A 21,720-nucleotide genomic window follows, 5' to 3' on the forward strand; every position below is an offset into this window, starting at 1 on the left:
TTTGTTAATTTTAGAAATAAAGACTCAAAAGGAGATTTATTATGCAGAATGAGTGTTTTGATTAACCTGGCTTTTAACTGATATCATGTAAAAGTAGAGAATATAATTATATGGAACTTGATATATTCATCATGTTGATACAAGTATTTATACAAGGGGATTTACAAAGATAAGTGATAGAATTTACAAGTTAAGAGATAGGTTTACAATTTGATAACTTTACAAATAAATTTATCTAGATAGTATCCTATTTTATGGAAACTCATCTAGTTGTTGATGTTGGTGATAAACTGATAATACATATCCTATTAGTATGATATTTTTAATATTTATTACAGTCATGCTTGAGATACAGTTTGATCCCTTAAGTTAGTGCCTTTCTGGTTGAGATTCATGCCAACGGCTCATTCTATCCAAAATCAGTTTTCGGAGGCTTTACATTTTTAACTGACTAGATCGGACTTCTACATAAATTGATGACATGTTTCTGTAAATTGTACACTATTCATATCTCTATATCTCTGAGAAACATATATGTCGCTCCCTTTACCCAACTCCTCTTGATCTAGCGACATATCCGGATATCGAGGGTTCGAATCTTTTCAAAAGCAAGAAGGGTGCGTGTGTATGTGTAACCAGTGGCAGACGTAAGAATAAAATTTAGGGAAGTAGAATTTTTAGTTACATGAATACAATTTTAGATATTAACCTTTCAAAATATTAAAGGGATAATTTAAGGGATAATTTGTAATTTCATTGCAGAAGAGTTCTACTAGAGCAGCAAAAATAAAGAGAAAACTGAAAAAAGAGAACTAAAAAGCAGCTGGGAAAAAAGAGAACTAAAAAGCAGCCGGGAGGAATTGGACTCTCATGTTCAGTGTACAAAACTAAATGAACAACCAGCTGAATTGAAGCAACAATACGTTTATGATACAAACTATTCACTATTTATTCAAATCTCAGGGGCAGGGACCCCTCTGAATCCCAGATATCAGTGTACAAAACTAAATGAACAACCAGTTAAACTGAAGCAACAATACGTTTATGATACAAACTATTCACTATTTATTCAAATCTCAGGGGGCAGGGACCCCTCTGAACCCCAGATCCGCCTCCGTCAAAAATAAAAAAGATGCATGATCTTTGATACAAACAAGCTCATTAGAACTTTTTAATCGGGGTGTTGTCACTTCTTTGCACGTATTTGGAAAGTTCAGCCCCTCTTTTGCTAGTTTAGTTAATTCGGCCACACAAAATGCAAAATTTCGGATGTTTGAGCCACATGTTGTGCAATTAACTCTTTATTAAATGGATGAAAAAAATGATTTCGTTGAAACTGAAGGAAAAATTAACAGTATTACACGTTTTGCACAATATTTTATTCAAATTTTTAAAACTAAACTGAAAAAACTGAAATTGAACCGATTATTTAAATACAAATTTTATATACATATATATAAGTAAAATGGATCCATAGTTGTAGCGTTTAGTAAAAAAATTATCAAAAAAATGAATCTACGGTTAACTATAGATAATTTCCTAAAATTACCTATATTAAACTACGTAATTTTCATTTTAAAAAGCTTTTTAATTATTTAAAAAACTAATCACTTATTTAACGGAGAAATTATATCACAAGCCCTGGGTCTTATCTAATTCTCATCGTGCAGGGTGTTCTATGATTGTTATTCGTATTCAGTTTCCAGTAAACACCCAATTTGAATCTAATACATTTTTCCTTTTTAAGTCATGGATGAAGAGATACTATCACTAGTAAATCTTGTTCAAAATAACCAGAGAAGCAGTTGTGCATTAGCACAAGCATGGAACTGACTAAAGTAGCATGGAACAGACTACAAAGGTATACACGAGTCCAATATGATGTACCTACTAGAAATACCTTCATATTCAATTTTTCTTATTATAACTTAAAATGTCAGAAGTGAAACAAATTCTACCAAGTTGATAAGGAAATCAAATATGCAATTCAAACATAATTAGAGAAGAAAATTCTCGGTAGATAGAAAAATATTCTACCTCACAATTGGCAAAATGAATCTATATTCGAAGGTAAAACTTGTACATGGGGAAATATACAAATGGGGAACTGCTAATTCTGACCCAGCAGTAAAAGGCAGTTGTTTTAGCATTCCAAAAGGTTCGGCTCTCAGAATGTTCCCGTACTAGACTTTCCAAGAAGCATTTATATATTAATACAAAATGAAAATTGAAAATGAATGAGGTTCCGCGAGTCATTATAATAAACTTCACCTAAATTAGTTTTCTCTTCTACATCTCATATATATGGTCAAGTATCGTCACTGAGATGGGCTACAGATATGTCAGCTAATGGTAATTAGAAACCCATGCCACCCATGCCTCCCATGCCACCTCCCGGTGCTGACATTTCCTTGTCATCATTTGGAAGTTCTACTATGACAGCCTCAGTTGTAGTCAACAAAGAGGAGACACTACATAGTCACAGAACGCATATAAATTCTCAAGTTAAAAAAGAAACAACTTCTCGATAATGTAAACTATTTACCATTTAGCTATATATATATTTATAAAGAAAAAACTAATTCACCTTGCAGCATCTACCAAAGCTGTCCTGATGACCTTCAATGGGTCTATGATTCCAGCTTTGACCATGTCCACATACGCACCTAATGCAAAAGAGCAACAAAAAACAAAAAAAAATGTCAACGTTAAAAATGATTCAACGACAACATATATATGCAGTTCTTACAAAACCGGAGGGTGGAAAGAAACCTTTAGCAGCATCATATCCAAGATCGGGATCATCCTGCTCCAGAAGTTTACCCACCACAACAGCTCCCTCAACTCCAGCATTGGAAACAATTGTATGCACAGGTGCCTAAACAAGACATTCTCGCGTTATCATTTCACTTCTGATTTCAAAAAGTTCAACTTATCACAACTTTAGATACCAATGGAATTCATTAAAAGAACATCAAATATCTGAGTTTATTCAACTACTTTTCAGGTATTATTTAACCATGTCCGGAATAATTGAGTAACCAAATATCACAAAGTTCCTCTAGCAAACCAAAGATAAATCAATTAATTCAGAGGAACTATGCATTAATAACTATTTTGCAACAAAAAAAACATAAATTGATGATGCACTTAAACAACAAACCTTGAGAGCACTTTGAATAATTTGGATACCAATCTTCTGATCAAAATTGGCAGCATGCAGGTTCTCAAGTTCCTTTGAGGCATAAAGAAGAGCTACACCACCCCCTGCAAACATAACCACCAACTTAATTTATGTTCATGTCAATCATGAATCATAAGAATTAAAATATTTGAGTTTACCTGGTACTATTCCTTCTTCCACTGCTGCCTTTGTAGCATTTAAGGCATCAGTTACTCTGTCCTTCTTTTCACCAACCTCGACTTCGCTAGCTCCTCCAATCTGTCAAAGCTCAAATTGAAATTACTTTTTTCAGCCCGGCCATGATTTAATTGGTGTTACTTTATTACACAAGGAAACTCTTGCTAAGAGAATCTTACCTTTAAGACAGCAACACCACCAGAAAGCTTCGCTAGCCTATCCTGATGCTTCTCCTTGTCATAATCAGATGTGCTCAACTCAATTGATGATCTTAACTGTGTCAGCAGAAAATTGAAACCATGCAACTGAGAAACAAATTGATTGGAGCTAAACAGAATTCAAATAAATAGTAAACTGAGCCCTAACCTGCTCACATCGTTCTTCGATAGCTTTCTTGTCACCTGCCCCGTCAAGGATAACGGTGTCGTCCTTTGAAATGGTAACCTAAAAGTATCCACAATTCCGCATATAAAAGCCCATAAATTAGCAAGCATATTGCAGGAAATGCTAGTACATGAAACGAGAGACGTTCATGATTCCAAAATGCATGAGTAAAATTATCATAAATCGGTCAGGATTCGTTAAGAGAAAGAAAACTGAGTAGGTTTCCACCTTTTTGCAGGACCCAAGCATTTCAATTCCAACTTTTTCAAGAGTCATACCAAGCTCATCAGTTATGACCTATGAGATGCACAAAAAAATTATGAAAACAAACAAGTGAGGAAGCAGCATTACAACATTTAACCATATAGATTATAATCAAGATGAGCTTACTGTGCCTCCAGTGAGGACCGCAAGGTCTTGCAAACTCGCTTTCCTGTTCTCTCCAAATCCAGGAGCTTTTATGGCACAAACCTACAGATCCATACCCCAATCAACATCATCGAAATGTAAATTTAGATAACAAACCTATAATGAAGAAAACTATTCATCATTTTTTCCAAAAAAAGGTCCCAATAAACCTTAATTCCAGCACGAAGCTTATTCAAGATGAGAGTTGCTAATGCTTCACTTTCGACATCTTCAGAAACTATCAACAAAGGTCTTTGTTTCTGCAAATACACAGTAAAACTGTTATTTAATTTAAAAAAGGAAGACACGCATATTGGTGTTAACCACAATCTACCTTTAAAGCCAACTCGAGCACTTTCACCACAGCATTCAAGTTGGATATTTTTTTCTCATGAATCAATATTAATGGATCATCCAATTCCTGTCCAGGAATAAGAACCGAAAAAACATAAAATAATTAATTAAGAGTTAAATGATTGCACGATTAAAAGAATTCCAACTATCAAAAAACTATAAACAAATTAATTAAGACATGACCCAACTATCAAAAAACTAAAAAACAAATTAATTAAGAAATGACTTTGATTAAAATTAAAATTGCTTACACATTTTTGGTTTTTTGTATTGGTTATAAAATAAGGGGAGATGTAGCCTCTGTCCAACTTCATTCCCTCAACCACTTCTAGTTCATTGTATAGAGTTTTCCCATCCTGAAACAGTTGCACATAGAGAATAAATTTACAAAAGAGTTGAAACTAAATCTCTGAAAGAGAAAGTCTCAATTTAATGCTCTCTTGTATGGACAACCACAAGCGCTAGGTCATTAAAGTAATCAAAAAAACTTCAGTAGAAGCTTCAGAAGGAAAGCTTATCATCATAACTTACAATAAATATGAATTAGATAAAAGTACACAGTTAGTACTCCCGACTTAACAACAGGAACAGGTGTCAAGCTACTACCATCCCAGCCAATATTATATATTTACATATATGTCGGACTGTATGTGATGTAACAATGAAAAGGCATAATAAAGGATGGTCATTGGCAGGTATATGTGACCATTTTAAAGATTTAACAGCTCATAATTGCAGATCAGGATAAAAAAATTAATACCAAATTAATAGCCACTACTAGATTCACAATGTGAACTAGCATTGGATTAACAAGGTAAAGACATTAAGAGGTCACTTACAGCGATGGTAATAACTCCCTCTTTGCCGACTTTTTCCATGGCCTTGGCAATAAGTTCCCCAATTTCTCTATCTCCATTTGCTGATATTGTGCCAACCTTTTGAAAACGCGACAAAACTATGAATATTTCAGTCAATGTATAATTGTTCTCTTAGTCTTAACTTGTATATTAATATGACAAGTCAACAAACAAATATTAAATACAATAATCCTTGGAGCTAAGAAAACCAAACCTGGGCTATTTCCTCAGATGTGCTAATCATCCGTGCACGGCTCTTCAAGTTTGTGACAACAGCATCAACAGCCATATTGATTCCACGTCTGAGATCCATTGCGTTCATTCCTGCTGCCACAGATTTGCACCCTTCTGAGTATATTGCACGAGTGAGGATTGTTGCACAGGTGGTACCTGTAGACATGTAAAAAGGAGCATTGTACCATTAGCTATACTTACTCAAGACCTAATAATAGTCAGGATTTCACTCAAATAAAATTCTCTCTCAAGGAGCAGTATCTACTTTCAAAAAACCTAGTCAACTTATATGAAATCATACCATCCCCAGCAACATCATTTGTAGCATTCGCAACCTGCTTTACAAGGCTAGCACCAACATTCTTCACTCTATCCTTGAACTCGATACTCTTTGCAACAGTGACACCATCTTTGGTCACTTTAGGAGCCCCATAACTTTGTTCCAAGACGACATTGCGCCCCTATCATAAATTCAGCAAGAAAACTAAAATAAATATTACTAAACACAAGCTCCAAATCATAATATAATTTTGCAAGATCATTCACAGTACCACATACACAATCCTAAAGAAACATACATATCATATAGCTATTTAAAATTGTGGGAATCTTTAGCAATGTACACACCTCCAGTTGTCACTATATAAATTTACTCCATTCCATTAACCATCATCCTTCTATTACATTATAAATCTATGCCCACATAAATAATGCATTCTCGGCTTTCAATACTCAGTTTGCTTTTTTACTAGGTTAACCTAGGTGCATAGACTATAAAGAAAATTGCAACATTAAATCAAACAACAAAGAACAAAATCTTAGCCGAAAAACGATCAATTTAATACAATAACTACAAACATAGAAACTTACAATCTCTCCAATTTTTCCAATTTATCGAAAAATATCAAATAGGTCTACATTAAATTAAAAAACACGAAAAATCAGCAAGAAGCAATAAACAACATACTTTAGGTCCCATGGTGACTTTAACAGCATCTGCGAGCTCTTCAACGCCTCGAAGCATCATCGCTCGAGCTTCGACACCAAATTTAATGTCTTTGGCAGCATAATTACGACTCCAAGCTAATCTACTAGCAAACTATAATCACACATTCCCCAATAAAATTATAAAAAAACAGAAAAAATAAGAAATCGTAATTAAACAACTAATTTGTTGTAAAGGTGGGAACTTTAAACAAAATTAAGTTGATTTACCTGTTGATTAGCATTCCTAGCAATCCTACAACACAAAATTATCACAAAAATTAAATATATATATATATAAAGAATTAGTAGGTTAATTTTGAAAAAAAAAAGTGAAAATACATGTGCGTGGGTGACTATACTTACAGAGATTTGGAGGCGAGCTTGGTGGCGAAGCGATACATTGTCGAAGTGTGTGTGTGTGTGTATGTAAGGGAGAGAGAGAGAGAGAGAGAGAGAGAGAGAGAGGTATATTAGGGTTCAGGGTTTTGTTGAACGAGACTTGACTTGGACGAGAGACAAAGGTTATTGGGCCTGATTAGGGAGTTTTGGGCTGGGTGTTTTGTCTTTCTATACTGTGCCCGCCGTGATGAGTTCTAATCCAAATTAAATCTTGGGCTGGATTCCAGGTATTTTGTCATTGCTAAGCATTGATTGAATATGTTATGTTTTATAGAAAAACGAATTTATTTATCAGGATTAGTAAAATTTAAAAAAGAAAAAAAAACAGATAGCTAAAAAAATATTTCAAGGACCGAAGATAAATATTTATACTGGTTTATATTTATCAGGATTAGTAAAATTTAAAAAAGAAAACAAAAAAACTAGCTAAAAAAATATTTCAGGAACTGAAGATAAATATTTATACTAGTTTATATTTAGCACCAAATATGGAGAATTTTGCTATTTTGCTTCTATTTAGCATACATGAAATCTTTTCCTTGAGTTGCTATATCTATTTATTTAACTAATAAAGCCTAAAGGCTTTTGTAACTAAATTTACTTTTATGCCCTCCTTTTACTAAGTAAATTTACTTATATGCCCTCCTTTTACACTACATTCAGCTCATTCTTCTCTGATCCATCTACCCCTACATACGGTTCCAATTTTCACGCTTTTACTCTTTAGTCTCTTCTCTCATCTGTCTCATACAATGACGGACGATGATAATCCCTGATCACCCCGGAGTCTCCTCCTTGATGAGCCCGGACTTACGCTCCGTTTGGACAGAAATGACGGTGGCAAGCGGTGTAGCTATAAGATGGGAACCTACAAAACAGAACCGGAGGGGGTGGCGTCCCCGCGGCACCTCCGGCGTGAGAATGAGAGAGGGTTTTGAAGGAGAAAGGGGTAAACGGGAATTATGCTATTATATTGTGGTGTGTGTATATGTGTGTATATGAGAGATGAAGTAACCCCTAACCTCCCTTTTGTTTTGCCTTTTATATGCCTGCTACTAGGGTTTAGGGGTTTTTACCTTTTGATCTGGATCGTGGGTGTGTCTTTTGGACTGTAGGACGTGTGGACGCCTGTGATGAGCTGGTGTACTATCGAATCCAGACCGTAGGAATGTTCTGGATCCGGGTTACCTGGATGGTGGTGATATTGCCACGCGTCCTGGGCTCTCCAGGGTTAATGATGAGTGCTTCCTGGGCTTTTCTTATTGGGCCCTAGGCTTCTGTTATCGGGCCTACACTAATATAGGCTATCATTTGCCCCTCACTCCCCCTATGCGGGTTTAGCCGGATGGGGGAGTAGATTAGTTATTGTTGTGCCGCAACACCTTAGGAAAAAAATTGGGGGTTTATTTGATTTATTACCCCCTAACCCCGGGGTCTAGTGGGAATAAGACTCCGGGGTTGACTTGGTTAGTCATTTAATTTGGGTCCAAGGTGGGATTCCTTGAAGTACTTAGAAAAATTTGGGGGTTTATTTGATTTGTTGCCCCCTAACCCCCGGGGTCTAATGGGAATAAGACTCCGGGGTTGACTTGGTTAGTCATTCGATTTGGGTCCAAGGTGGGATTCCTTGAAGTACTTAGAAAAATTTGGGGGTTTTATTTGATTTGTTTCCCCTAACCCCGGGGTTTAATGGGAATAAGACTCCGGGGTTGACTTGGTTAGTCATTTAATTTGGGTCCAAGGTGGGATTCCTTGAAGTACTTAGAAATATTTGGGGGTTTATTTGATTTGTTGCCCCTAACCCCAGGGTCTAATGGAAATAAGACTCCGGGGTTGACTTGGTTAGTCATTTGATTTGAAATTTAAATTTTGGATAAGGTTTGATGGATAAGGACAATCTGACGTTTGATTTGACCGGACTCTGAAAAGCTGATGCTGAAAATTCGTAGTGTCAGAAGACTGTTGAGATTCCAGCCAGGGCCAAAGATACACGTGTATATGTGTATTTGTTTGGGTGTAAAAAATGATTAACTTCCCCCCTTTTTTCTGAAAAGTCGTGCGTAATTATTGGGGGTGGGTCATTATTAAAAATGACAGCGTTTATGTATTAACTACAGCGGTTACACCCCCCTCGAAGCCAATGGTCGTGTGCCACGTGTCGTCTTTGTCCCCCACCTTTTTACCATCACCTCCCCTCTATAAAAGCCAGGCTTTTTCTATTTATTCTTCTTTACGCGAACAGAAATACTCAGAGCAAAAAAAGAAAAAATGATATTTCTTGGTGATTTTCAACGTTTTCTGTCTCAAACCACTATATTTTCTCCTACTACCTTTAAGTGCTTCCGTTCATCTTGTTTTTCTCGCTCTCTTCTTAGTTATTTTGCCATGCATGCCTCCTTTTTGTTCGATACTTTTGAGTTTTTGTTTGAGGTTTGCAACTGTTTCAAAGTTCCGAAATTGAAATGTGTAGTTTTGTGGGTTTGAAGGTGATTTTGTAGTGTTGTCGGTTTGTATGGAGTTTTCTGAAGTATTTTTGTGTTCTAATCGTGTATAGAAACTTGTTTTTGTATGGTTTGTGTGCGGTTAAAAATGGGTTTTTATAGGGTAAAATGTAATTGAGTCTGGGGTCTGTTCATGGTGTATGTGTTTAGTTGTAGATGTATGTATATCTCATAGATCTTGTTTTTAGGTTTAGATTTATGTATAACTGTTTCTGATTTTGTCTCATTTTTTATTTTGTTTTTGTGTTTGGGTTCGGGGTTTGGCATTGACTCCGGGATACATATGTGTGTGTATATATAGTATATGCAAGGTAGTCACTTTAAGAACACTGTTAACCTTAGAATCCGGTACCCGGAGCGACCCAACGGTCTAGTTGAATTGTTGTCAGCCTACCCCTCAACTTCTTCTTCCAGTAGTAGTTCTTCTGAGATGCCTCCCCGAACTGAACCACCTGCCCAAGTGTTGGCCTAAACTTTAGTTTTAGGACCCGGGGGCACTTTGTCGAATCCGGATGGATCCTGGGAGGATGTAGACCAGTATTTCATCCAGTGTCGGGTAAACCCTAAGCCTTTGGGCTTTTATTATAGGGATTTATCCGAGGTGTATGGGGGAGCCGTACGATCAGGCTGATATGGATCGGAAGTTTTTTACCGCCCCGGGGACCTGGTATGAGTGTAGGGCGGTTCACAAGGAAATTCAAGATAGGTACAAAGACGTCGAGGTGGATAGTGCCCTTAGGCTTGCTTTTAATCTTGAGGATAGGTATGAGTGGAGGTGGCCCGAGGAGCACGAGAGGGTGTACCACAGACCGGCAGGGGGTTATGTAGGGATACCCCTAGAACATCTCCGGGGCATGCGCCTCGGATTACACCAATTCACGAAATCTTTATGCCCGACGTGTACGGGATTCCCTTCACCCAATTAGCCCTAAATTCTGTGAAGTGGATAAGTTGTTTTTTAGCATGTTGCCATGCCAAAAACTACCTTCCCGCCTTCAAGCTTTTCCACCATATCTTTAAGATCAAGAGATCTACATCCCGACCTATATACGAGTTTTTATTCCGGATTGAGGATTGTGGGTACCCGTCCGATAAGATGGTGCTTCCAGTTAGCATGTTAACCTCACTTAAGGGCTGACACCGGGAGTATATTTTTGTCCGGGGTGGGGATCTGGAGTTCATGCCTCTTTATAAACTTGAAATTAAAATAGATAAATTTCCGGTCCAGCGGCTCGGGCAAGCAGCTCTCGCGATGGTTTATGCCTTCTGTGAGGCACTCAGGACGCAGTGGACCTGGGATACCTTTAATAACAATGAAAATATGCATGTTGCCGGCTGTAAGTCTTTTGCCTTAGATTTATTTTGTTGTTCTAACTTTTTACTGTTTGCTTGTCTCGACATTTTGTTGTTTCATTTTCAGGTATTCCAAAGTTAATTCCCTATCCCCCGAACATGTCTGCTCAGCTCAAGGATTTGTCAGCCAAGTTGCGAAGGATTGGAGGAGTGACCAGCTTGGATTCCGGAAAAAAGAAAGTTGGTGAAGGCGAAGAGGCGGCCCGAAAGGCTGCACCAACTCAGCCGGGGAGGTCTACTATTGTTATCAACGAACCCCCGGCTGAGGACGTGCAGCAGAGGGAGATGCCGAGGGTCCCGGTTCCCTGGAAGAGGAAGGGTGCCCCTGTGAATTCCGGGGAGAAGGATGGAGAGGGGTCTGAGGGCCAAGTTTCCAAGAAGGCTGCTACTGAATTGGCTCCAGACACCCCGGAGACTTTGAAAGCTTTGTTGGCCAGCTTCACTCTAGAGACTCGCAGGAAAGAGCTTTTTGAAAACTATGCCAGCAATGTTGAAAGGAAGAGGTACCGGAAGGAACCCCTTGAGGACTTCCTGGTTGGGCTTCAGGAAGAGATGACTGCTGTAAGTTTCTTATTTTTTATGTTTTGTACTTGTCTTTTTTCTGTATTGTATTATCTAAATCTGAAATGTAATAATTTTAGGCTAACTCCCGGGTTGCTGGTTGGTTTGCATAACCCGGAGCTTGAAGGCGAAGGCTGATGTTGCCGAAGTTCAAAAAAATGAGACCGAGAAACTGTCCCGGGAGATCAAGGAGCTGAGGGAGGAAAATACGAAGGAGGCGGATGCGCACAATAAGCTTATAGCTGAGATCTGGGAGAGGCAGGACCGGGCTGAAGCTTCATTTTGGGAAGTGAAGGTGGAGAATAAGAAGCTGAGGGATGATTTGGCTGCCCGGCCCACTCCCGAAGAAGTCCTGGCTGGGTTCCGGGGTACTCCAGCGTACTTTGAGGAGCTGAATGACAAGGCATTGAAGAAGAATACAAGGCGTTATATTCTTAAATACAATATAACTATTAATTAAATTTCTTTGTTCACCATTCCAAATAGTTTTAAAAAGAGTTAAGAATATCCAAAACATATTCACCCCCTCCCCCTTGTGTTGTATTCAATATCTAATAAGTGGTATCAGAGGAAAATATGAAAGTAAACAGATAAAGATCTTGGTAGAATGAATACACAAAAGATAAGCAGTATGAAGATACCAGCCTTTGATAAGATCAACCACACATTATGGAAGAAAAAGATGATGTTGTTTCTAAGGATGGACCTTTTACTCCCATGGAAAGGATTGAAGAGTCTACAGATGGAGACATGGTCATCCCATCTCATTATGGTCCTAAAGATCCTTCAAAATACACAGAAACTGAGAAAGAAAAAGTATCTCTTGACAGTGGTTTACAATTAATTCTAATAGAGTCACTTGATAATGTTATGTACAATAATATTGTCAACTGTGACACAGCCAAGAAAATCTGAGAGAAGATTGAGATACTGTGTGAAGGTATAGAGGAAGTTAGGTCAAATCAAAGGAGAAAACTGGTGTCTCGGTATGGGGGTTTCATGGCTAAACCAAAAGAAAGTATAATAGATGTTTTTGAAAGATTCAATAAGCTGATAAATAACTTGCAGCTTCATGACAAGTATTATGAAGCTGAAAATGTTAACTTGAAATTTTTGCTCGCCCTTCCTGACCATCTTGAATAGAAAATCTCAGCTATAAGAGAAGGAAGAGACTTGAGCAGAATGACATTGGAGGTTTTATATGGTATTTTAAAAACCTATGAACTAGAAATGATTTAATAAAAATCTTTAAGAACTGGTCAAGGGCACATTGTTGATGGATCAAGTGCACTAGTTGTTAATTATTTTAATTCATCTGATGATGAACATGAAATCCAGACTCCAACTACCTCAAGTGTTGAGCAAAAGAACAAGGAGCCACATAAGCAAGTTATTCTGGAACTTGAAGAAGATGAATTCCATACCTTGGATGAACTAGATGAGTTAGATCAATCCATGGCTTACTTATCAAGAAAATTCTCTAACATTAGAGTAAAGAAGCCAAAGTTCTTCAAAAGTAAGGGACATATATCCAACAAGGATAACAGCTGAAAGACAAAATCTCAGTACAACTCTGGCAACAAAAGTGGCTACAGGACAAGATCTGTTGACATGACAAAGATCATGTGCTTTAATTGTGATGATTTGGGCCACTTTTCTATAGAATGTAGAAAATCAAAGAAAGTGAAAAAGGACAAGGCATATTTGGAGTTGAAAGCTAAGTATGAAGCTCTCTTGAAGAAACAGTCTGGAAAAGCCTTATTACAGAAGGAAAGAGTTGGGATGATTTTGATAATGATGAAGATGAGGAGTTTGGGAACTATCCACTCATGGTCTTGGAGCAAGGAGAGTCATCCTCATCAAAAACAGAGGTACCAACTCTTACTACTATTGATTTAAATGCTAGTCAATATAAGGAGACTGTTAAAAAGATGAGTGTAAAGATGTTTCACATACACACAAGCATGGTGGCAGCTACTGAGGAAGTGAGTAGGCTGTCAAAAGTAAATGAGAATCTTGAGATTGGGAAACAAGATCTGGAACTGTATCTTGTTGAGCTTGAAACTTTCAAGCAAGAAAATGAATATCTAAAGAACAAGCTAAAGTGTGCTACTGAGATAGAAGTTGTGCTGAGGGAGAAGCTAGAGAAAAATGAGGTGAAACTGAAATCTTTCAGATTTGTATCTCAGCTATTTGGTCAGTACCATGAGAAGAACAAGCCATGTGCTAACATAACTATTCGCTTGGATTATGATGCATTGAACAACAACAGGAAAGTTGAAGGTGATAGAGGAAAAACAGTTATAAATGAAGATGTCCCAATTATACCGAGGAAAGTGGATGCACCTATGTTCAAGGCATGTGAAGCCAATTTTAGTGAAGTTTAGTTGGTGATAAAGCAAGAACTTGCTGATGAGGATAATGAGAAGAAATGCACAAAAACAACTCCAACTCCTAAAACTGAGAAGAAGCCTATGGTGGATCAAACCCCAAGAAGCCATTCAAGGAGGTTAAGACTGAGAATGCAGAAAAGAAGAAGAAAAACAGAAATCTGAAGATTGGGATAAATAAGAGCAATAACTTTGCATTTGTTGCAGATGCTCGTAGGAAACAGTGTCAGAAATTTGGCTCTACAAATCATCTAACTCACCTATGTAAAAAGGCTATTAGTGAGTCAAGATTAGGAGTGGGCAAATAAAATGAAGCAAAGACTGGAGATCTCTATTTCTTTTATGATAAGTTTGATTGCATTCCTTACAACATGAAAGTGATGACAAGTTGCCACAAGCAGAGAGTAGACCTTAAAGAAGTTAATATTAGGTCTGCAGCTATAAGGGAACATGCAAATCAATCAATGAACACTATTCTTTCTGAATCAACTCATTCTAATTCTGCAAATTCTGTTAACAAGAAGAAAGTACCCAACACTTCTTGGGTGGCTATACACACTTAATTCTCATTGTGTGCAGGGCAAAATGAAGAAAGTCATATGGATCATAGACAGTGGATGGTCAAGACATATGACAGGCGATAAGGCCCTGCTATCACGGTTTGAGAAGATGGCTAGCCCATTAGTGACTTTTGGAGACGACAACAAAGGTTTCACAATAGAATATGGCAAGTTAATTTCAAGAAATGTTGTCATTGAAGATGTAGCACTGATTGCTGGTTTGGAAGTGAATCTTCTAAGTGTCAGTCAATTCACAGATAGAGGATTCAATGTTACAATTGACAAAGGAGAATGCTTAATTATCAGCAAAAAAACTACTGAAGTTCCTCTAAAAGGAGTAAGAAAAGGAATCCTGTTTGTTGCAGATTTACACTCAGCAAATAAGGATGGAATATGTTGCTTCTACACTAGGGAAACTGTATAGCAAAGCAAGCTATGGCACAAAAAGCTCTCTCACCTGAATTACAAGTCAATCAACACCCTAAGTGCACCTTTGCAACTTATTCACATGAACTTATTTGGACCAGTTAATGTCTTATAATTTCAAGGAAGAAATATGCACTTCGGATGGTGGATGACTACTCAGGTACACATGGGTAGAATTTATTGTTATTCCCAAGAAACTAACAATGAGATTTACAGAAGGGGGGTTGAATGTAAATCTCAAAACTTTTTCAAGTTTTGAGCAGTTTCAAAAGCTAAGTGTATGATGAACAGATGTGTGTGAATTGCTTTGAGCAGGTGCAGACAGATGTATATTCAAGACACAAATGTAAAGAACAAAAAGGCTTTAAAAACTTTTCTGGATTTATTGTTCCACCAGAGATGTGTATTTCAGAAAATCTGTGATACAAAGAATTGATCACAGCTGCTTCCTAGTACAAACTAGATGATTTTCTCTCTATGTTTTTCTAAACAGCTCTGGAAAATTCACATCTAATTACTAGCTGCAACTTGGTTTATATATCAACAAGTTTACAAGTGAAGATAAATATAAAATACAATTATAAAATAGTTCTTCACATGTTTCTTCTTCATTTCTCTATCCAATGCAATCTAAGATAATCTGTGAATCTTTGAATACTTCCTTGTTTGCACCAGAATGGAAATGCTGCTTTTTCTTGATTCCCCCAAGAGGCTACCACATTCCAATTGTCTCTGTCAACCCATGTGCCTCTGTCAGCTTATAAATTGTCACTATCAACTGCTATGGAACTAAGCATCCGTTGAAGCTTTCATCTGTTGATGGCTTTATCCGTTGATGCTTTAGTGACATCCGTTGATGCTTTAACAGTTAAAGCTTTATCCGTTGATGCACTCATCCGTTGATGGATGTTATCCGTTGAAGCTTTAGAGACATCTGTTAAATCTTTGTTTCTCATCCGTTGAAGGCCTTTAATCTATCAGTTGATACTACTTCATTTATACAAAATTACAAGGCATGAAATATTTATAATTAGCCCCTATTTACATATCCACTAGTAGTCAACATGACTTATAAATTCCCACAACTTCTAAGAATTATAACTTGAATGCAGAGACTGAAATGTGCTACAATACTAAACTTATTTCTAAGTAAAGCTACTCCATCAATGGATGGCCAAGATGGTCTTATCCGTTGAGGCTACAAACACTAGATTTCTACTTAAGTGTTTTGTTTAACTTATCACCAAACTAATGCACATATTCCTAACAATCTCCCCCTATTTATGTCTACTAGAATTGTAGGCATAAATTCAGGGTTAACTTGATGATAACAAAACACTTAACAAATATATGAGTTGAAATCAAGTAAAAATTCAAAAGTGCTGCAAAAGTGTATGTACTGAGATAGAATTGAAGATTTACAGTGTTTCCAAGGGTGCTCCTTTAGTTTGAACAAATCATTTTCTTTTCCTTTGCTCCCTTGTTTTCTTCCCTAGCCTCCTGTCATTTTTCTCTACTTGGAGTTGGAGTTGTCTGTAGAATACAGCTTCATCTTCTTCACTGATGTCCAACTTAGATTGCATGTCCTTGAGAGTTTCATTACTAGAAATTTTAAGCTGGTCTTCAAGTCTGAAAAATCTTCTGACTCCTTTGTTGTCTCTGAACTCCATCAACCAATGAGGTGATTTATGAATTGTGATTTCATGCTCAGGGATGAGTAATGTTCTAGGCAAGGAATTTGACTCCTACCAATTCTTCCTTATGTTGGCAATCTTGTTGAGAATCTCAGTTTTGGCAGTTCTGGTAAAGCCAGTATCCCTTGTGATAGCTGAGTAGACTCTAACCAAGGTAGAATAGCCCTCATTTAGAATTCTTTGAAGTGGCCAAGTCCTTTCCACATTTCCTTTATATTTGAACACTAGCCTTTCTGGTAGCTGTCTATAGGCACTTATTCCCCTTAATTCCTCCAGCTCATCCAGGAAGAGTTCAATATATGTATGTTCTTTTATGTCACAAATGTGAACATAATCATCTTTTAAGGCTTATGGATTAGGCTTAGGTTTATATTTCCGAGTGAATTTACTTGAGGTTAGGGGAGGTGTTGATTTGGATTTTCTTTTCAGTTTCTTTGGTGGTGGAGAGGTAGTTAGGAAGGTAGGAAATTTGATGGTGTCACAATCAATAGGTTCCTCTTTAGGGATGATTGTTTCACCATGAATATTTATACTGGGATCATCCACAATAGGTTCAGGGATAGAGGGTAGTGGTTTAGATTTTGATTGGGTTTCCTCAGTGTCATCTTCACTCTTCCTTTTTGCCTTGACTTTCTTTCTGTTCCCTTTTTGCCATTCCTTTTTTTCCTCACTTCTTTCCTCCACACTCTCACCAACCATATTCCCCATATCCACATTTATGCTTTCAGTCTTGTCTCCTTCACTCTTGTCTTCAATCTTCTTCTTTTCTACAATTTTACTTGACTTTAGCTGTTTTTCAAGCTTTGCTTGTGCTCTTTTGTCAGCCTTCAGCTTTTAGCTTCTTCCTTTAGCCTCTTGGTCTCTTCCCTCTTGGCTATTGAGAATTTGGGATGTCCTTGCATCACACAGATGCTCTTTCCATCTCTATAGATGATAACCATATTCATTCTTTCCACTACATCCTTGGTCTCCTTGTGCTTTATGATGTTACCACCCAAAACTTTGTCTTCATCAGGCTTTGGAAGAGGAAAACACCTCTTTTAGTTGAGCAAAGCTTAGAGGGTTCTTTGTAGAGTCCTTGTTGAATCTAGTGGTTGGCTTGAGTACCATGGGCTTCAAGTTCCTGAAAGAAGTTTCTCCAAACTTATTCCTCCTTACTGGCTTGCGCTCCATTATGATTGGCTCTACTTTTGTGCTATGTTTCACAAATAAGGATTTTGTAGTTATAGAGCCAAATACTTGTTGCATCATTTCATCAATTTTTCTCCTTAGCTCTTTCACCTTCATCTCAGCTGCTAGCTGGATTAGATCAATTCCATCAAACTTTCCTTTGATTTGAAGTGTTAGAGAAGTAGTGATGGCTGGAACCAGCACTTTTGATATTTGTATATGTGTAGATGGCTCTCCTTCCTCTTCCCCTTTATTCTCCCCCTTTTTGTTATCATCAAGGAGAGGGGTCAAGCCCTGTGCTTTAGCCAGTTACATTAGGAGACTAGTCTGAGACTGTTGATTGTGAAGAAGGGTGACCACAGAGTTTTCAATAGCTTGAACTCTTTCCTCCAATTTGGCCATCTTCTTTTCAACATCTGACTCTCTTCTCAGTCTCAGTATTAGTTCCTACATGGTACCAAAGGGCATGATTGAATCCAGCTTCTCAGAATTGTAGGACTTCAAGTCAGCTATATCCTTCTTGAGTTCATCCACACTTAGATTTTGTCTTAATTGTTGTAGCTTCATGAGATGTAGAGAATCTAGGTGGGCTTGAAGAATAGCCTTGGTACCAGCATTTGAAGTTTCCTGAATGGCCTTTTGGATAGGCATGACTTATTTGACTAAGGATACATTGAAATGCCCTGGTGTAGACTCCTTTGTCAATGCCCATTCAGGTAATTCTGGAATAGAACTTGGGCCTTCATCTCCCCCTAAGTTCATGCTTTCATCAAAAGAATCAGAGTCATCATCATTAGAATTTACTCTAAATTCTTCAGATGGCTCACCAGCTGTAGAATGCATCATATTGACAGCAGCTTTATCCCTTTGTAGAGATTCTGAAGTATGTACTAGATTTAAAGTCTTTTCTGCCTCCTCATCGCCCTGAATAGCCAACAGTTGATAGGCTGACACAGGATGAGTAAAAGTGTCAGCATCCAAGGAAATGTTATCAATTACAACTTTGTAATGTTGCTGAAATTGTCTTTCCTTTTCAGCATCATCCACAATCATTGACTCACTAGCAATGGCTGGATCCACCCTTATACCTCCTGTACCTGCTTTTCTCTCAATTTCTCTCTTTTCTTGCATCAGGGGCTCCCCCTGGCTCACACTCCTCACACCCTCACCTTCACCTACTAAGGTGGTACTCCTCTCACTTTCTTTTGCCATGCTGGAAGAAATAGCATGCATATTTAGACTCTCAAGCTCTCCTTTTTCCTGGGAGCAACCCAGCCACTCACTCAAGTTTTCACTCCCTTCCATCAATCCTTGAAGTGATTGTACAGTAACCATGTCTTCTACACTTGGAATTAATTCAGTTGTTTGTGTAGAGACCATCAACAGATAAGGAATATCCGTTGAAGTTGAAACTGATGGTATCAACGGATAATTGCTGTTAAGCTTATCCATTGAAGAACAACCACTTGTCAACGAATGAGGAATATCCGTTGAAGAAGGAAAAGAAGTAGAAATTGAAAGTGACATAATTGTTGAATCTGTGTGGATTGATTTTAATTTAGGTGACACAGATTCTTCAACTAAGTCTGAAAGAATTGGCTGATGATCCAACAAATCATCTAAGAGATGATGATCACCAGTATTTGAGTGGGGCTCCTCCCTGAGTTGTAAAGAGGGAGAATCAGGAATTGATGTGAATATCATGTCCACATCTAGAGATGGTGATGGAGAATTTGGTGATTGATGTGTGTCAATTTTGAGAGAATGGGGTTGTGACTCCACATTTGTTGGAGTCACATCAAGCTGAATTTGAGAAGGCATAGATACAGGTAGTTGTATCTGTGCAGTGTGTGCACCCTGTGTAGAAACTAGGGTTTTGACCCTCTTTCTTCTTGTGAAGGCTTTTACAGGTGAGTGTGTGGCTTCAGTGTCCCTCCCTTTTTTGTTCTGTGTCCCTGGTTGTGGACTATTTTCAATAGCTGCACCCTTTTGGGAGGATGCAACTAAGGATGACTTTGAATCCTTTTCAACCACCACAGTCTTTTGAGAAACTGTGGCTTGGCTAGCTTGGCTACCACTCACCTCTCCTACCTTATTCTGGGGGGTTTTTGATGTTCACCCCTCCCCTCACCACTAACACCCTGTACACTCCCCTCAAGGTTCATGGTAGGTGTTACAACTGTTGTCTTTTGAGAGACAACAAAGGTGGCTTTCTTTGACTTGGGTTTTGAAACTTTAGGTTTGGTGGCCTTAGTAGGAATCTGTTGGGGCATTGACACAGATCCCATGGCCACACTTGAAGGAAAAGAAGTGATGGGGTTGGAAGAGGTAAGAGTTGAAGAAGTATTTACCTCACTTACCCGAGGTGCATTCATGATTGGTAAGTATACCAATGGCACCTGACTGTTGAGGTTAATTCTCAAAAGGTCTGCAAGGACCCTCTTCTCTTGTGCCCAGCATTTGAGTTTATTACTCTCATTAGTTATGACCAAACCTTCAGCAACATGGTTAGCCAATAACATAAAGAATCTAGCATAGTAGATGTTATGAGGTCTATTAGCCTTGTTACCTAACCTAGTACCCAATTCTAGCATAACATAATTGATAAAATTAAAGTACCTATCAGAAACCAGCATATAGAGCATATTAACAAGAGATGAAGTTATTGCATCAAAATTACTAATTTTCCCAGAGAAAACCTTGATAAAGGCATCACTAAGAAAACTTCATTCATTCCTAAGGCCTTTTCTCTTAATACTGCCTAAACTAGTAGAATCAAGGGAATAGCCTATAAAATCTAATATGCTAGATACACCATTATCAGTGTGTGGTGTCATGGCATTATTTTAAGGTAATTTAAAACATGACTATATATCATCACAGTTAATACAGTAATCTTTACCTTTGAGAGAGAAAGTGATGGTCATATCAGTGGGGTTGAACTCTGCAGTTGTCCACATTTCCTCAACTACCTCACAGTAAATCATTGGGGCTTCCAGCATTGCATAGCTTAGTTTGCAGTTTTTGATGAAGTCCATCATCTTGTGATAATCTGAGTGGGCTTCATTCTTTTCCACCAAAGCTACGAAATTGTTTTTCTCATAGACAAACCCAGATTGGGACATTATCTTTACTACTGGTGCCATTGTTGTGAGTAGAAGTTGCAGAGAAAGGTTGAGAGTTTTGGGAGAGAAAGAGAGTAAAAGCTTTTGAAAATTGCAAGAAAGCGTAAAGTGAAAATAAGAATTCAAAGGGGCTTTTATACTTTCTCAAAATTAAAACGTAAAGAGAATGATTAAACAATATTTTTAAGTGAATTGCAGCCGTTTGAGAATAAAAAAAATTGTATGTATTCTAAAAACTGCCTTTAATACAAATACATACAACTGTGTATATATATATCTATCAACGGTTAAGTAAACAGAATCAACGGCTGTGACTCACTCAAAACGGTTGATGTGACACTTCAACAGATGAGGTAAACAGTTATCCGTTGAAGATTAACACAGTTTTATCCGTTGAAGGATAAAATTACCAGAAATGTATTTGTCTTTCAATGGATAATGGACATCCGTTGATAGAACAATTTTGGCTTTCAACGGATAGGGAATATCCATTGATAGAATAAACTTTACTTAAAGCCAACTTTGTTCTTTCAACAAATTCATTTCAGGCTACAAGACAAATTACAATTAGAACATGAATTTAGGAATAATTAAGCATACCTAGCTCACTTACTAATGTTGTGAATGTTGATTCATCAAGTGGCTTGGTAAATATGTCTGCAATTTGTTTTTCACTTGGAACAAAATGAAGTTCCACTATACCATTCATCACATGTTCCCTTAAGAAGTGGTACTTGATGTCAATGTGCTTGGTCCTTGAATGCTGCACTGGATTTTCAGTAATGGCAATTGCACTTGTGTTGTCACAGAATATTAGAATTTTGTCAACATTTAGCCCATAGTCAAATAGTTGATTCCTCATCCATAATATCTGTGCACAACAACTACCAGTAGCAATGTACTCAGCTTCAGCTGTTGATGTAGAAACAGAATTTTGCTTCTTACTGAACCATGAC

General features: G+C 37.6%; 1 protein-coding gene across 1 annotated transcript; it reads right to left on the reverse strand.

Moving 5' to 3' along the window:
• Window positions 1–1,997: 1,997 nt before the first annotated feature.
• Window positions 1,998–7,081, reverse strand: LOC141692802 (chaperonin CPN60-2, mitochondrial-like). Its single transcript, XM_074497744.1, has 18 exons — window positions 6,949–7,081; window positions 6,814–6,838; window positions 6,566–6,697; window positions 5,900–6,059; window positions 5,579–5,754; window positions 5,347–5,442; window positions 4,759–4,863; window positions 4,488–4,574; window positions 4,324–4,413; window positions 4,136–4,216; window positions 3,974–4,042; window positions 3,728–3,805; window positions 3,541–3,636; window positions 3,343–3,442; window positions 3,164–3,267; window positions 2,773–2,878; window positions 2,588–2,666; window positions 1,998–2,471 (listed from the first exon to the last, which is right to left on the reverse strand). Exons 1-18 carry the CDS (start codon window positions 6,984–6,986, stop codon window positions 2,357–2,359), a joined length of 1,737 nt encoding a protein of 578 aa, XP_074353845.1. The 5' UTR covers window positions 6,987–7,081; the 3' UTR covers window positions 1,998–2,356.
• Window positions 7,082–21,720: the final 14,639 nt, after the last annotated feature.

Source organism: Apium graveolens, chromosome 10, assembly GCF_009905375.1.
Source record: "Apium graveolens cultivar Ventura chromosome 10, ASM990537v1, whole genome shotgun sequence".
Lineage (NCBI taxonomy): Eukaryota > Viridiplantae > Streptophyta > Magnoliopsida > Apiales > Apiaceae > Apium > Apium graveolens.

Bases quoted from the DNA above. Each gene is read 5' to 3' on its own strand.
- LOC141692802 (XM_074497744.1), bottom strand. From the start codon at position 6,986: ATGTATCGCTTCGCCACCAAGCTCGCCTCCAAATCTCT. The intron at 4,043-4,135 runs GTAAGCTCATCT...TGCATCTCATAG, and splicing joins CGGTCCTCACTGGAGGCACA to GTCATAACTGATGAGCTTGG. The intron at 3,268-3,342 runs GTAAACTCAAAT...TTATGTTTGCAG, and splicing joins GGAAGAAGGAATAGTACCAG to GGGGTGGTGTAGCTCTTCTT.